The sequence below is a fragment of the Saccopteryx leptura genome, chromosome 5 (assembly GCF_036850995.1).
Source record: "Saccopteryx leptura isolate mSacLep1 chromosome 5, mSacLep1_pri_phased_curated, whole genome shotgun sequence".
Lineage (NCBI taxonomy): Eukaryota > Metazoa > Chordata > Mammalia > Chiroptera > Emballonuridae > Saccopteryx > Saccopteryx leptura.
The window spans coordinates 199,083,904-199,098,445 of NC_089507.1; the positions used below are offsets into that span (position 1 = coordinate 199,083,904).

Below are 14,542 nucleotides of genomic sequence, written 5' to 3' on the forward strand. Positions count from 1 at the left end.
TCCTTTAGAGATAAATTCCACGCTGCGGCACGGTACACGGGTGCACGTCCTGAACGCACCCGAACAAAGTCATTTTTATTCAACAAGGGGCTGAGCCGAATGTTTCTTTTAACCTGATTTACGTGATATGGGATATCAAGGCCAGATTGTTTCTATATAATCAGGAGGGAGGACAGGATGGTGGCGCAGGGACAAAAAAAGAAGCACCTTTTCTGAAAATACCTGTTTTTTTTTCTTCCCCACATGGAAAACCCTCATTTCCTGCTAGGCAGTTTGTCTTTGGGGCCGTGACAATGCGGCCTGGCTTTTGGAAATGTGCAAATTGTCATTGTGTTGAGCAGGAACACGTAGGATGATGGGGAATAAAGGTGAGTGTGGCCAGCCAAGGGAATGATTTCCCAGACCCCAGGAAAGTGGGCATGGATGCCTATCTGTGATTAATCTGTTTGGCCACAGGGTGGTATAATTTTCCTGGCAGAAAACTAAAAAAAATAAAATAAAATAAAATTTTTTTTCATTGCGAGGACAATTTATAATCATCAAAAACAAGTGAAACATGGCTTTGATTAAAACAGCCTGTTGGCTCAATAATCTCTGTAATTTTAAAAACATCCTTAATGCAGAAGAAGAACATGCCGATGTCAGGAATGGCCTGGGGCCCCATTACAACAACAACCCAATAAATAAAGAGAAGAATTGCGAGGTCATAAAAACAAAATTAAGCTAATGTTTCAAATTTTGACAATTATGAATTCTTCCTCTAAGAAGACATTAAAAATTTTTTTTCAGGCACTATTCGATAAAATACAAAGAGGGGGTAATTCTACATGGATGAGTTTGAGGTTTTCCCAAGGGGTAAAAGCATGCCTTTAAAGGAAAACTCTGAATTAGGTCGCTGGTTCCTCCCTGGATCCGGCAATCGGATGGGACTCATGCAGACAGACAAACTTGGGTCTTAGAATTTCTTTGTAAACTCAGATCTAATTCTTTCATAAGCTATTGAAAGAGAATGATCAAGAAAAAGTTACAAGCATATTTTTTTTTTCTATACAAAAGAATCCCCGTTGTGGGCCAGTTTGGTAGGAAACACAAGCAAATATAACAAAATCTGTGTTCATACATGGCAATATAGTTAGTATATACAAATATGTACAGTATAAAAATGAACGGGAGGCTTACGTTCCCAGCCATCCAAGCTGCATTGGACACAAGGGAAACAGCCTGGTTTCTCTTCGAGTATACAGGCAAATGTATTATATACAGCATGCAGGCGATAGAAAATTAGCGCACTTGCACAGAAACATTCGACAGGTATGGTTGCCATCATTTTTCTTAGAAAATGACCAGTCTGCCTTCCTAATATAAAAATGTGTTTGCCTTTCTTCGCTGGCAAATAAACACTTTCCCTTCCAAGAGAGGATGAATGTAATTCTCCTGACTCACTCAGCCCTACCTCCCCCACTGCCTGTTCAAGAAGAAAAAAAAAAAAATCTAGAATTAAGGTAAGGGGGCAATTATGGGAAGTAAACATGGTTGATGTCAAATTTCCTAAAACGCTACAAGCATTCTGCAGAGTAAGAACGGGCTGACCGTTAAAGAGACTGCACATGATCAACTACCTTGTTGATTTAAAGGGATGTGGAAGTTGATGGTTTCACGCTGAAAATGCCTGGCTATTAAGAATCAAAGTCTGGAAAGATTAGAAAGATACCAGTACATTATGACATGTAAGAACCCTGAGCCAAATGAGAATTGTTTCTTATGCAAGCTTTTTTTTTTTTTTTTTTTTTTTTTTGACTTGCATTGCTCATTGTAGCATCTGATGTGTTATAAGCCAAAATGTTGTATTGTAAAACCAGAATGTTTTGGTCACATTTATCTCAACGAAGAGCAGCAAGAGTTTGATACTTTTTCTCCTCAGACTGGTTTAATTTTGTGTATTTAAAAAATATACATCCACATTTATAATTCATGTATGTTATATGGGTCATTTAGAAAGTGAAAATATTACTGTACAAAGTCTTCGTGTTTGAGATATAATCACACGATTGTTCAAGTTCTGTAAATATAAGCCTTTGCTGGGGGACTGATAGCCAAATGTAGGTTTCAGGTTCAAGATAATTCAGTGAGCACATTGAAGTTTGTTTTCTGGAGGGGTTGAAGGGAGTGGTAGTTTTTTTTTTTTCCCAGTAATGCATTTGTTCAAATTTTTCAACTTCTCTTGGGGGTTCTCACAAAGGAGTTATTGTTTGTACTTCCAAAAGCAGTTTTAAGCAAATAAACATCGTACAAAGGGCTGTGAGTATTTAACGTCTTTCTCAAACAGATTGTTTCTTTAAAAGGCCTTAATGATAATCATATGCCTATTGGTAAAATCATTTGCATGCTGAAAGGTGTCAGATCAGGGTGCCATTACTTGGAAGAGCCATTTTGCTTGCAATATATTTTTCCAAAGGAAATGGACAGAATTCTGTGGCAGAAATAGCGTTCCACCTGGTACCAGCATTTTAAAACAGTCCTACTCTAATCCATAAAACATTTCTAGTTTTCCCTGAAGCTTTGGGCTGCCTTGCGCATGAATAATTTTTGGAGAAACACCCACGTTCGCGTTAGCCCATTGTTCGTAACTACTGGAAGGAGATTAACTCTAGCCTGGAAATGGTGTATCTTTGTTTGCCTCTGAACCTGTCACAGGAAACCAAAGGCGATAAGTTGGCTTTTACTTTGGAGGAAGAGTTAAAATCTCCTTCTAGAAATTCTAAAGATGATTCATAAGATTCAAATGTTTAATGCCTCCTTACGATGAAAAAGCATGTTTCTGTTTGGGACAGGAGGAGGAGGAGGAATGAAAATTTGTATCTCTTTCTCTTGCTCCATCTTTGCCTAAAAGTATTTCATAAGTATTTTGAGAAAGTACCATTATAAGAAGGGAGAAAGTGCAGTTAGCATTCTGACATCTCACCGGGGGGGGGGGGGGGGGGGGGGGGGGGGTGTAAAGCAAAAGTTCAGTTGTGGTTTTTTTTTTTTTGCCTAATGCATGTTCAAAATAGATATACTTCTATTGATCTTTAGAACTTCATATGTGTGTGTTTAAAACCTCTGAATTATTTCCTTATTATTATTTTTGCATTCATCAACACACTTCTATTCTTGTTGCAGAGAATAGAAGATAATGTGAAAATGACATTTAAATGTTTCTTCTTTTTAAAGCAAAACCATTCAACAAGCTTAAAAAATGAACCTGATGAAAAAAGGTTTGAACACAGATAACCTGGGAAATGACAGATGGAAAAGTACTGGAAGGCAAATGCCTTGGAAGTCCTTGTAATCTTTGCATTTACTGTGAAAACTTTCAGAAAATCATAGACTCTTACTGTGGCCCTGTCCATAGACCCTGGAAAAGAACAGTGAAATTCACACGCATGCCGCATGCGCGTGCGTGCGCGTGCATGCGCGCACGCTCATACACGTGCACACACACACCCCCCTCCTCACTGCTTAACCACAGATACATAAACGCTTCCCGAATATGTCATTTCATTTCTTTGTTTTCTGCATTTCAACTAAGTTCAGTAGCTTGTGCCTGTGACATTAATTATGCAAGACTCAAGCAACTAAGCAGGCACATTTTGGGCGTGAGTTTTAAGAAATCTATTGGTGACCTTAAAGAAATTCTGTGGGGACTGCCTGGGCTATCCAATTTATTCTATGATTATATTCTGCTTTTAGGCCTTGACCTATTTTTAAGCTATTTCCTCCTTGCATGCTTTTCAGAAGGAGAATTCCCTATTCTGAAATATTATTTTGAAAAATAGAAATAAGACACAAATCACAGGAGGACAGTCTCACCCCATGAGAGCGTCTCCCCCAGGTGTCCGGGGTCAGGATCTCTAGGAGATGCTGTGGACACCAGGAACACCAGGACGTTGTGTGATTTCTTTACTGCTGTATCCCATGGCACCTGGAACAGTGTGTAAACACAGTTGCTGCCCATTAATGTTTGTTGGGTGAGTTTGCTGAATAAATTGCGTTCCCTGTTTTGCCTTGTAACCCTAGTGTTCTGTAACATGTATATTTGGTGAATTTGCTGAACTGCAAAATCAGGCCAAATATATACAACTTAAATATTTATATACAATTTTTTTCAGTGGACATTTGCCGTTTGCAGCTGGTTGGTGGTCTTAGCAAGGAGGAGGGCCAGGGAAGAGAAGGCGCTCCCACCCCCTCACTGATACCAGGGGTTGGTTGGAATAGAGTGCAATTTGCATGTCATCTTCCTTTCCGTTTCTAAAGTCCAATTGATCTTAATAATAAACTACATTTATTCACAGAGAGGAAAAGGATGGTATGAAAGCAGATAAAAAACACTCTTCCAAGTCCATATTATTTAGTTTTTTCCTCTAGAAAGAAGTTTCTAGAAGCCTCACGGTGCTTGCCAAATGAAGACAGGCTCCGTCTCCAGGAATACACTAAGAATTGTGTGTGTTTCACAGTGTGAGCCCAGATCTTGCTTCCTAAGAACACTGGCAGCTGTCCCTCAGCGGTGACATTTACGGTTACCAAGCGACGATTCATGAGTCTTACCAAATTTATCAATATTTCTGTCTCTCGCCTCCCACCCTACCCCACTGTAGAAATTGCACTAACAAAACCGTATAGAATCCATGTGGAAGCAGATGATTTATTTTTTCTTTCTTAGAAGGAAACCTATTTCCATGGAGGGGAGAATGGGACTGTTTTCCCCCTGGTTGGGACAAGAGCTCAGGAATCTGCTTTTGGATGTTGTGGGAGGATCTCAATTATGAAACTTTACCGAATACCCCTGGGTTGGAACAGGCAATATGTAACAGCTTTAAGAACCCCAATGCTAATGCCTCAATTTCCCTTTAATAGAATTTTGTTGTTGAAGGACAGGACTCGGTAGAGTCCACCCTTCAATCTTACCCCATCCAAAGACTGTTCCTTCCCAGTTGAGCTCCATTCATTTCTGGTTGAATAGGTTAAGCAAAGACAGACCTCGCTGTTCTCAATTCACTTTATGATCCTCCCATCATAAAAAATAATATCAGCACCTTGCTTTTCATGTCAGAACTACATTTGAGCCGCTATTCCCTATGCCCATGAGTAAATCCCATAAAAGCCGCCCCGTTGTACTGTTGCAATTTTTCCTTGTGGGTGATTGATTGATGGATGAGTGCTGACACCTCAATGAAGCTATTTCGACTGCCATCTCAATCCGATGATGTGAGGGGTGTATTTTCTGTCCATGCCTCATTACTTCAGAATGACATTCCTAGAACTTCATTTACTTTTTCCCTCCTTCCCCGAAGCGCCATATTTTTTCCCATCTAGGTTATGCATGCCATAAAAAAAGCAATTTGCTATTATATGTGGCATAAGGGCAACACTTTCCCTAGGAGGTAAATAAGAAGTTTTTTTTTTTTTAAATCCCAATGTTGAATTTAGGGATCATGTCAAAATTTCCAAAACAATTCCAATAGGCAGCCTCCACGAGAAATGGTGAAGAGGATATATTTGGTTTCATTTTCTTGGTGTTGAATTTTTTTTTTTTTTTTTTTGGTGTGTGATAACCTTGATCATTAAAGCAACAACAAAAAAATATTTCTTCTGTTTCAAAATCATCTAGTTCTTATTGTTGTGCCTAGAATAGTTTAAACATTTCACCTATCGCTGAGTAGCAGGTTACAACACAATTCAGACTTATTTGTCCTTGGAGAATAAGGAAATTCATTGTTTAAATGCAATGATGGATTTAACTATTACAGGTTGCTTTCGGTTGTATAGAAAATGCTCAACTAGAGTAAACAGATCTACCCCTGCATTTCCCGAGTGTGCACTAGGTTATGCAAGACTTTTAATATTAAAACATGCTCTTAGCTTTTCCAAGTTGACTTAGGACCTGATTTTAATCTGTGTAATACAGTATTCCTGTTAATAATAATGTATAATTAAGACATCCGTTAAAAATCCATAACGTTAATTTAATGGAGAAAATCTAATACAGTTCTATTGGAATTTTTACGTTAAATTAACTTTAACGGGCTTTTAATGGATGTCTTAATTAGATCTCATTATTAACGGGAATATTCCACAAATTAAAATTGGTCCCTCAAAGTTTTAATGAAAAAAGTTGCAGAAACACATTTAAAATGGACACCCTATTTCATGCTTTCTGTTGCTTCTATAGCTAAGCTGCGTTTCAGAGCCCATAAACAACGGGTCCTGCAGAACGAGATTACCAGGAAAGGCTGCTGCTGAACTTTCTACCCTGCAATGATCTCATCTTCTTGTTTCCTCTCAGATTCGGCATCTCACCAAGTTCCCTCATTCTCCCAATTTGCAGGTCACAAGTGATAGTGGTGCAGGCTTACAACTGTTGTTGCTATTTTGTTTTTAAACCAATGCAGATAATGATGATAATAAAGATGCCCACCACTGCATGGGAAAAAGTCTTTGGCAGCAACATGGTTAAGCCTATTTGAACAACTTTCACAGAAGAAGAACATTGTTCAGAGGTTTTCTTGGCTCAAAGTCTGGTTTAACTTAATAATTCTTCCACTTTGCGGTGATTAATGGCTCCCTAGTGCAGGGGCAGGACTGGGCAATCCAGGTGCAACCGTAATTGTTGCACTGAACAGAAACATTTCCTTTAGACAAACGTTCCCAGAGGGGTTATAAATAGGAAATGGACATTACCATGAAAAGTAAGCTTCCAAGTGTCTACATCGAGGGCAGCCCACTTGGACATTAAACTATGGAGACTTATACTCCCCCCACCCTTTCCTGTCAAGTGTTACAAACTGACAAAATAAGTACATCAATGTTCTCAGGCATTATTTTTCTTCAGTGGCACTTTGTTTTCTCGTGACAGTGAAAAGGGGACCGTGGAGACGAGACAGCCCCATTGCAGTTTATCAATGAAAATCTAATATTGTCCATAAGCAGAGAAGTGGAAATCAATACTTCATTACCAAATTGTTAGTGAGGACGAAGAGAAATGGCTGGGGTAATTTTTTTTTTTTTTTTTTTGGCAGTCTTCTCAGAGCAGGGTGTCAGAAGTTCAATGTCAGAAGCGGGTGGTGCAGCGAAGGACTCAGTGTGAGGGGGGATCCAGGCTGGAAAGTTGAAACTAAGGCATTTGTCCTGTAATGGGAATCAGAACAACAACAAAAAAGATGCATTATTTTCTGAGGAATAGCTTGGGTGGTTATTTCCCCCAGGTCATCCAATTGCCCACCCAGACTATTTCATTGGCTTTAATGTTCTGCACAGAGTCAAAGGTAAGCCTAGTCTAGGGTGTGATAGAACCAGTGGATGGGACACAGAAAGAAAGAGCCAATTTAGGGAAAGAAAAAAATTTTAAGAACTATAATGTAGGGAAGAGATATTTGGACACCATGTTCAAGCAGCATTATTCACAGTAGACAAGAGGTGGAAGCAATCCAAATGTTCATCAACAGATGACTGGATAAACAAAATGTGGTCTATTCACACAATGGGAATATTATTCAGCTTCAAAAAGGAAGAAAATTCTGACATATTCCACCACATGAATGAACTGTGCGGACATAATGCTGAGTGAAAATAAAGGAGCCATAAGATGACAAATTCCGTATGCTTTTTTTTTTTTTTTTTTTTTTTTTTTTTTTTTTTTTTTTGTATTTTTCTGAAGCTGGAAACGGGGAGAGACAGTCAGACAGACTCCCGCATGCGCCTGACCAGGATCCACCCGGCACGCCCACCAGGGGCAACACTCTGCCCACCAGGGGGCGATGCTCTGCCCCTCCGGGGCGTCGCTCTGCCGCGACCAGAGCCACTCTAGCTCCTGGGCCAGAGGCCAAGGAGCCATCCCCAGCGCCCGGGCCATCTTTGCTCCAATGGAGCCTTGGCTGCGGGAGGGGAAGAGAGAGACAGAGAGGAAGGAGGGGGTGGGGGTGGAGAAGCAAATGGGCCCTTCTCCTATGTGCCCTGGCCGGGAATTGAACCCAGGTCCCCCGCACTCCAGGCCGACGCTCTACCGCTGAGCTAACCGGCCAGGGCCAAATTCCGTATGCTTTTAATGACATGAGGTACCTAGCGCAGTCAAACTCATAGAAACACAGAGCAGAATATTGACTGCCTGGAGCTGCAGGGGAAGGAGGAATGGAGAACTCTTTAAACGGCTTACAGAGTTTCGGTTTTGCAAGATGAAAATCTTCTGGAGATGGATGATGGGGATGGTTGCACAACACTATACACTTACAAATGATAAATATAATGAAGGTTATATTATTTGCATTTGACCAGAATTTAACATAAAAATATAATGTATGATTTTTTTAATTATAAAACATTTTGAAAAATAAAAAACTTAACCCATGGTCCCACAACCCAGAGAGAGCTCCTATCCATATTTGGCTATGTTTTCTTTGTGCATTTTTGTTAGGCTTACCTCATGGTAAGTGCTAAGTCTGTAATATTTTTCTTTGTATTTTTTCACTTGCAAGCATCAGTGTAAATAGCTCATGAGTTCTATCGTCTATGTGGTCAGAGTTTACTAAACCATTCTCTGATGTTAGACATTTAATTTGCTCCCAGTTTTATTCAGTGATACATAACACTGCGATGAACATCTTTGGTGTAAAACCTTTCAGTGTGTTGTATTTCCATAAGCTTACATTCCTAAGTGTGCAAGTCCCAAGTCAAAAGATACCACCATTTTTTTGGATGGATACTAGACTCATCATGGTGATCATCTCGTAAGTTATGTAAAAATCTTATCACTATGTTGTACATGTGAAACTAACATAATATTGTATGTCAATGGTAATTGAAAAATATAAAATATTTAAACAAAGATAGGACCATTTTTGTGGTGGTGCAGTGCTACTTAAAGTGTGCTTTGCTACGGGAAGTTAAGGAGGTGAAATGCATACAATTTTCTTTAGCCCATCTGTGGGGTATTATTTCTTATTTACATCTTATCATTTACTTTTTGTTTTAAATTTATTTATACATTTTTAGAGAGGAGAGAGAGAGAGAGAGGGAGAGGGAGAGAGAGAAACAGAGAGAGAGAAGGGGGGAGGAGCTGGAAGCATCAACTCCCATATGTGCCTTGACCAGGCAAGCCCAGGGTTTTGAACCGGCGACCTCAGCATTTCCAGGTCGACGCTTTATCCACTGCACCACCACAGGTCAGGCTACATCTTATCATTTAGTATAGCTAAATATTCAATCAATTTTCAACTGGTGTCCTGTAAGATTTTTAAAAATATGCAATACCTGACTGTTTAGGCAGGGGCACTGACCTCTTTTCCTTTAGATTGTCAAATAAAAAAATGACAAAAGCCAACACAATAATATCCATCTGGTATGAATGCCCTGTCTTAAGCCATAAATATATATGTCATATAACAGAGTTGCATCTTATTGGTCACATCACATAATAAGGTTGCTTCTGATTGTTTAATTCTTGGTAGAAATCCTTACATACAAGTAAAGGCACCTGATTTAAAAAAAAAAGCCACTTTGGAGCAAAAAGTAATTTGGAGTAGGTAATTATTATGATTTTTTGTAAACTAATCGAAATTATACCTATATTTTTGTCAGATCAGCGAAAAATGTGTTTTTTGGTGTGTCAGAATTTTAGCAATTAGGACAAGTGTGCCATGAGATGAAAAAGTTTGAAATTGCTGATTTAGTGGTGGTGTTCATTTTAGTGAGAAAAAAAAACTCTCACCTTTATCTATATTTAATTAATCTTTTGGATAAGAAAAATTTCCGTGTCTTCAATAGAAGAATAAAGACAAGCTGAAGATTATATGACATTTGATGTGTGCAAAAAAATTATGTGCAAAAATAATCATCACCAGCAATATAAATAATCCCTTGGTAAGGAATAGTATGACTATGATATTGGCAACCACTTATGGTGTACTTGCCAAATGCCAGGTAATTTACATATAGTACTACTAAGCCAGGGGTCCCCAAACTCCAGCCCGCGGGCCGCATGCGGCTCCCTGAGGCCATTTATCCGACCGGGCCGCACTTCCGGAAGGGAAGGGGAACCTCTTCCATTGGTGGTCAGTACTCCTGGAGTACTGTATGTGGCTGCGCCACAAAGCGCGGCATTGCCTACGTACAGTACTACTTCCGGTGACATGGGATGCACACATCATGGCTCTGGAAGCGCGCCATATCACTTGTTACAGCTAGCAGTGGCAAATATGGAACTGGATATTGACCATCTCATTAGCCAAAAGCAGGCCCATAGTTCCCATTGAAATACTGGTCAGTTTGTTGATTTAAATTTACTTGTTCTTTATTTTAAATATTGTATTTGTTCCTGTTTTGTTTTTTTACTTTAAAATAAGATATGTGCAGTGTGCATAGGGATTTGTTCATAGTCTTTTGTTTGTTTTTTTGTATTTTTTCTGAAGTTGGAAACGGGAGGCAGTCAGACAGACTCCTGCATGTGCCTGACCGGGATCCACACGGCATGCCCACCAGGGGGCTATGCTCTGCCCATCTGGGGCGCCGCTCTGTTGCAACTAGAGCCATTCTAGTGTCTGAGGCAGAGGCCATAGAACCATCCTTAGCGCCTGGACCAACTTTGCTCCAATGGAGCCTTGGCTGCGGGAGGGGAAGAGAGAGACAGAGAGGAAGGAGAGGAGGAGGGGTGGAGAAGCAGATGGGCGCTTCTCCTGTGTGCCCTGGCTGGGAATCGAACCCAGAACTCCTGCACGCCAGGCTGATGCTCTACCACTGAGCCAAATGGCCAGGGCCCATAGTTTTTTTTATAGTCTGGCCCTCTAACGGTCTGAGGGACAGTGAACTGGCCCCCTGTGTAAAAAGTTTGGGGACCTCTGTACTAAGCTTTGAAATAATCTCAATTTTAAAAATAAGAGGAAAAAAGTCTCAGAGAGGTTAGTGACTTGTCCAAGGTCACACAGCAGAGGATAGCTTAAATTTTAGGCCTTCCCCTTTGGAAGCCCTGATGCTGTCTTCAGGCACCATGCTATCTAGACTACAGATGGTCACCATCAGTAGAAGGCATCACTCCTTTTGACATGAGGTCTGTAGTTCAGAGACAAGAGCTTTCTTCTGACTTGGTTGGAACCCACGGGCGGGTCAGGAAACTTGAAGGAGGAGGGTCATGTGGTTGAAGGAAGAGAGGTGGGTCAAAGAAAGAGAATGGAAGTGGAGGCCAGGAATTGCAATGACATCAGGAGAAGGTAGGAGAAGGTAGGAGATGGGAGAGAAGGAGAGGAAGAGACAAGAATGATGGAGCCTGTCTTCTGTAAAGAGAGAATTGCCTTCCCTTGTAAAGCAGGATGAAAGGCCAGGTATCATGCTAGGTCTGTTTGAAGTCCTCATTTTCTCTTCCCAGACCATGACATCGATATGGTACCAGCTTTACAGAACCGTGTTTTATTGATCACATTCTCGGACCCACAAGAGATTTGATCAACACCTAAACTTCTCTATCTGGGTTTCTCTCAGGGCAAAGTTTGTTATGGGAAGGGGGAAAAAGAGAAAGAACATAATAGTTCCATTATACTATAATCCCCCCTTGGATGTTCACAATACACCTTAACATATTAAAGACTGAGAAATCTTGCCACTAAACCCCAACCCAACCAGGTGCGCTGGGAGGGCGGGCGCCAGGGGGGCTGTGGCAGCGGCAGTGGTATTGGCTGTGGCCCCTGGAAAGGAATGGTTTTACCCAGAGGGCCCTGCTGTGCTGCTTCCTGCCCCCACCCCAGCCCATGGCGTTCACGGTCAGGGCCTTCTGCCCCATGCTGGCACGTTAGAGCATTTGATGAGCTGAAGACTGATTATAAAAATCCTGTAGCCTGACCAGGTGGTGGCGCAGTGGATAAAGCGTCGGACTGGGATACGGAAGAACCCAGGTTTGAGACCCCGAGGTCGCCAGCTTGAGCACGGGCTCATCTGGCTTGAGCAAAAAGCTCACCAGCTTGGACCCAAGGTCACTGGCTCCAGCAAGGGGTTACTCGGTCTGCTGAAGGCCCGCGGTCAAGGCACATATGAGAAAGCAATCAATGAACAACTAAGAAGTTGCAACATGCAACAAAAAACTAATGATTGATGCTTCTCATCTCTCTCTCCGTTCCTGTCTGTCTGTCCCTGTCTATCTCTGCCTATGTAAAAAAAAAAAAAAGAATCCTGTAGACCAGGGTAGTAGCCTCAATCCTCTGCTTTCTTCCGTGTCATGTTTCTCTGTGCCGTCTCAATGTGCCCCTCTTGGCATATCATATTTGGAGGGATCTGAGAAGACCAGTGATGAGTTGGCCAGGACTCTATGACCCTACAGCCATCATGAATGCAGATATTCTAGCATATTGTCAGAACAAAGGATGGTGCAAATGAGCTTTTCTCTTCTAGCCCTTTTTTTTACTACCTATATGGCATGGCCCATGTTTTGTTGAGCTCTTAGAACAACGCACACAAGAATTGGCCCAGTAAGTGCTTGCAAAAAGCCACCAAACAAAGGGATTCTATCCAGCAAGATCCTATCTCCAAGAATAGCCCATGAATCTGATCAGTTACATTAAAAGAGGACTCCTTTTGAAGCGCCCATTTGCTTCTCCTCCCCTCTCCCCTCCTTCCTCTCTGTCTCTCTCTTCCCCTCCCGCAGCCAGCTGGGGCTCCATTGGAGCAAAGATGGCCCGGGCGCTGGGGATGGCTCCTTGGCCTCTGCCCCAGGCGCTAGAGTGGCTCTGGTCGGGGCAGAGCGACGCCCCGGAGGGGCAGAGCATCGCCCCCTGGTGAGCAGAGCGTCGCCCCATGGTGGGCGTGCCGGGTGGATCCCGGTCGGGCGCATGTGGGAGTCTGCCTGACTGTCTCTCCCCGTTTCCAGCTTCAGAAAAATACAAAAAAAAGAAAAAAGAGGACTCCTTTTTAAAAAAATGTTCCCACAGTTTTTGCTTGTGCAAAGACTGTTTTCATATATCATACTTGGATAAAGAATTTAAATGGAATTATGTATAAATTAATATAATTACCTCAGGTATTGACAGGTTTGAACTTGCACTCCTTAAAAACAGCCATAATCCCTTGGATGACTGCATTACTTATTGACCATTCTTAGTCCATTGGAAGCTTTCCTTTATACAACTGTGGGGCTCATTTTGTTTTTGTTTTATGAAATGCCATCTAATTACCAATTAGCTATAATGCCAGGTACTTCTGATGAACTGAAAATATCTATCTGATCTCTGGGAAACTTCCTGGGTTTCCTCATCTATCATGTAAAGGATTATATTATGCTCACAGAAATTAGGGAATATTTTATAGCTTCATATTCATTTTAAAATACCCTCTAATTTTTGTGAGCAGCATATATGGATATATAATATTAAAAACAATGAGAAGAGTGGGATTTTTTCCCTTCGACTTGAATAGCATCCTTGTATATCACATGAATGAAAGAGTTCCCATATTTCCATCAGAGTAATGTATTTGCTTTCATTTTTAGGCTTGGGGAATATGACATAAAAACAGAGGTGGAATTATGAAGAATTCAGTTAAAGCTATTTTAAAAGATTTACTTTGTGAGACATTACTTATTAAGAAATTGGTTATTCTATCTACTGTTCTAATCTGGTGGTAAAGGTAGTCTTAAGAATTTGCAAGCACTTTAGATTCACAAAACTGAATGAAAGAGAACATAACAGAACCACCCTGCCATTCCTTTAGTGGAATACAATAAAACTATAAAATTAAGACATTTTTAGTGCATTGTTTTAAAGATTACAAATAGCAATTTCATAAACTTGCTCAATCCATAATAAAGAAGCATTACTGTCAATAAAACAAACAAACAAACAAACAGTAACCAAAAACTCAACCAAACACAATATATCTTTATGAAATGTGCTGCTTCCCAGATTTGTGTGATAGCCCCTTTCTTCCCTACAAAATGCTCACAAATATACTTGAGTGTCATTTTCTGGAAAACGCCTTCTTGACAGACTCTTGTGCAAAAACCAAGGAAGTTGATCAGTTCCTAAGATCTCAGTAGGTACTCTTTTTTTTTTTTCTGAAGCTGGAAACGGGGAGAGACAGTCAGACAGACTCCCACATGCGCCAGACCGGGATCCACCCGGCACGCCCACCAGAGGCGACGCTCTGCCCACCAGGGGGCGATGCTCTGCCCCTCCGGGGTGTGCTCTGTTGCGACCAGAGCCACTCTAGCACCTGGGGCAGAGGCCAAGGAGCCATCCCCAGTGCCCGGGCCATCTTTTTGCTCCAATGGAGCCTCGGCTGCAGGAGGGGAAGAGAGAGACAGAGAGGAAGGAGGGGGGGTGGAGAAGCAGATGGGCGCTTCTCCTATGTGCCCTGGCCGGGAATCGAACCTGGGACTTCTGCACACCAGGCCGACGCTCTACCACTGAGCCAACTGGCCAGGGCTAGTAGGTGACTCTTGACTCATATTACTTGGCTTTTTTGAGTCTCAGTATGAAAGGGTGCTGTTGTGACAACTTGACATTTTCCGAGTCCATTCCATGCTATCCATGCT

The 14,542-nt window shown here is 41.4% G+C and overlaps 1 protein-coding gene across 3 annotated transcripts in view; it reads right to left on the reverse strand.

Annotated features, from left to right (window-relative positions):
* Positions 1-3,023: 3,023 nt before the first annotated feature.
* TSHZ2 (teashirt zinc finger homeobox 2) overlaps positions 3,024-14,542 on the reverse strand; it is a 438,694-nt gene continuing 427,175 nt past the window's right edge. For all 3 annotated transcript variants that reach the window (XM_066387468.1, XM_066387466.1, XM_066387467.1), the window contains one exon: positions 3,024-7,164. Coding sequence is in view for 1 of the 3 variants with exons in the window: in XM_066387467.1 (XP_066243564.1) it covers positions 7,163-7,164 (2 nt within the window). In the remaining 2 variants the exon portion in view is untranslated. The remainder of the gene's footprint in view (positions 7,165-14,542) is intronic.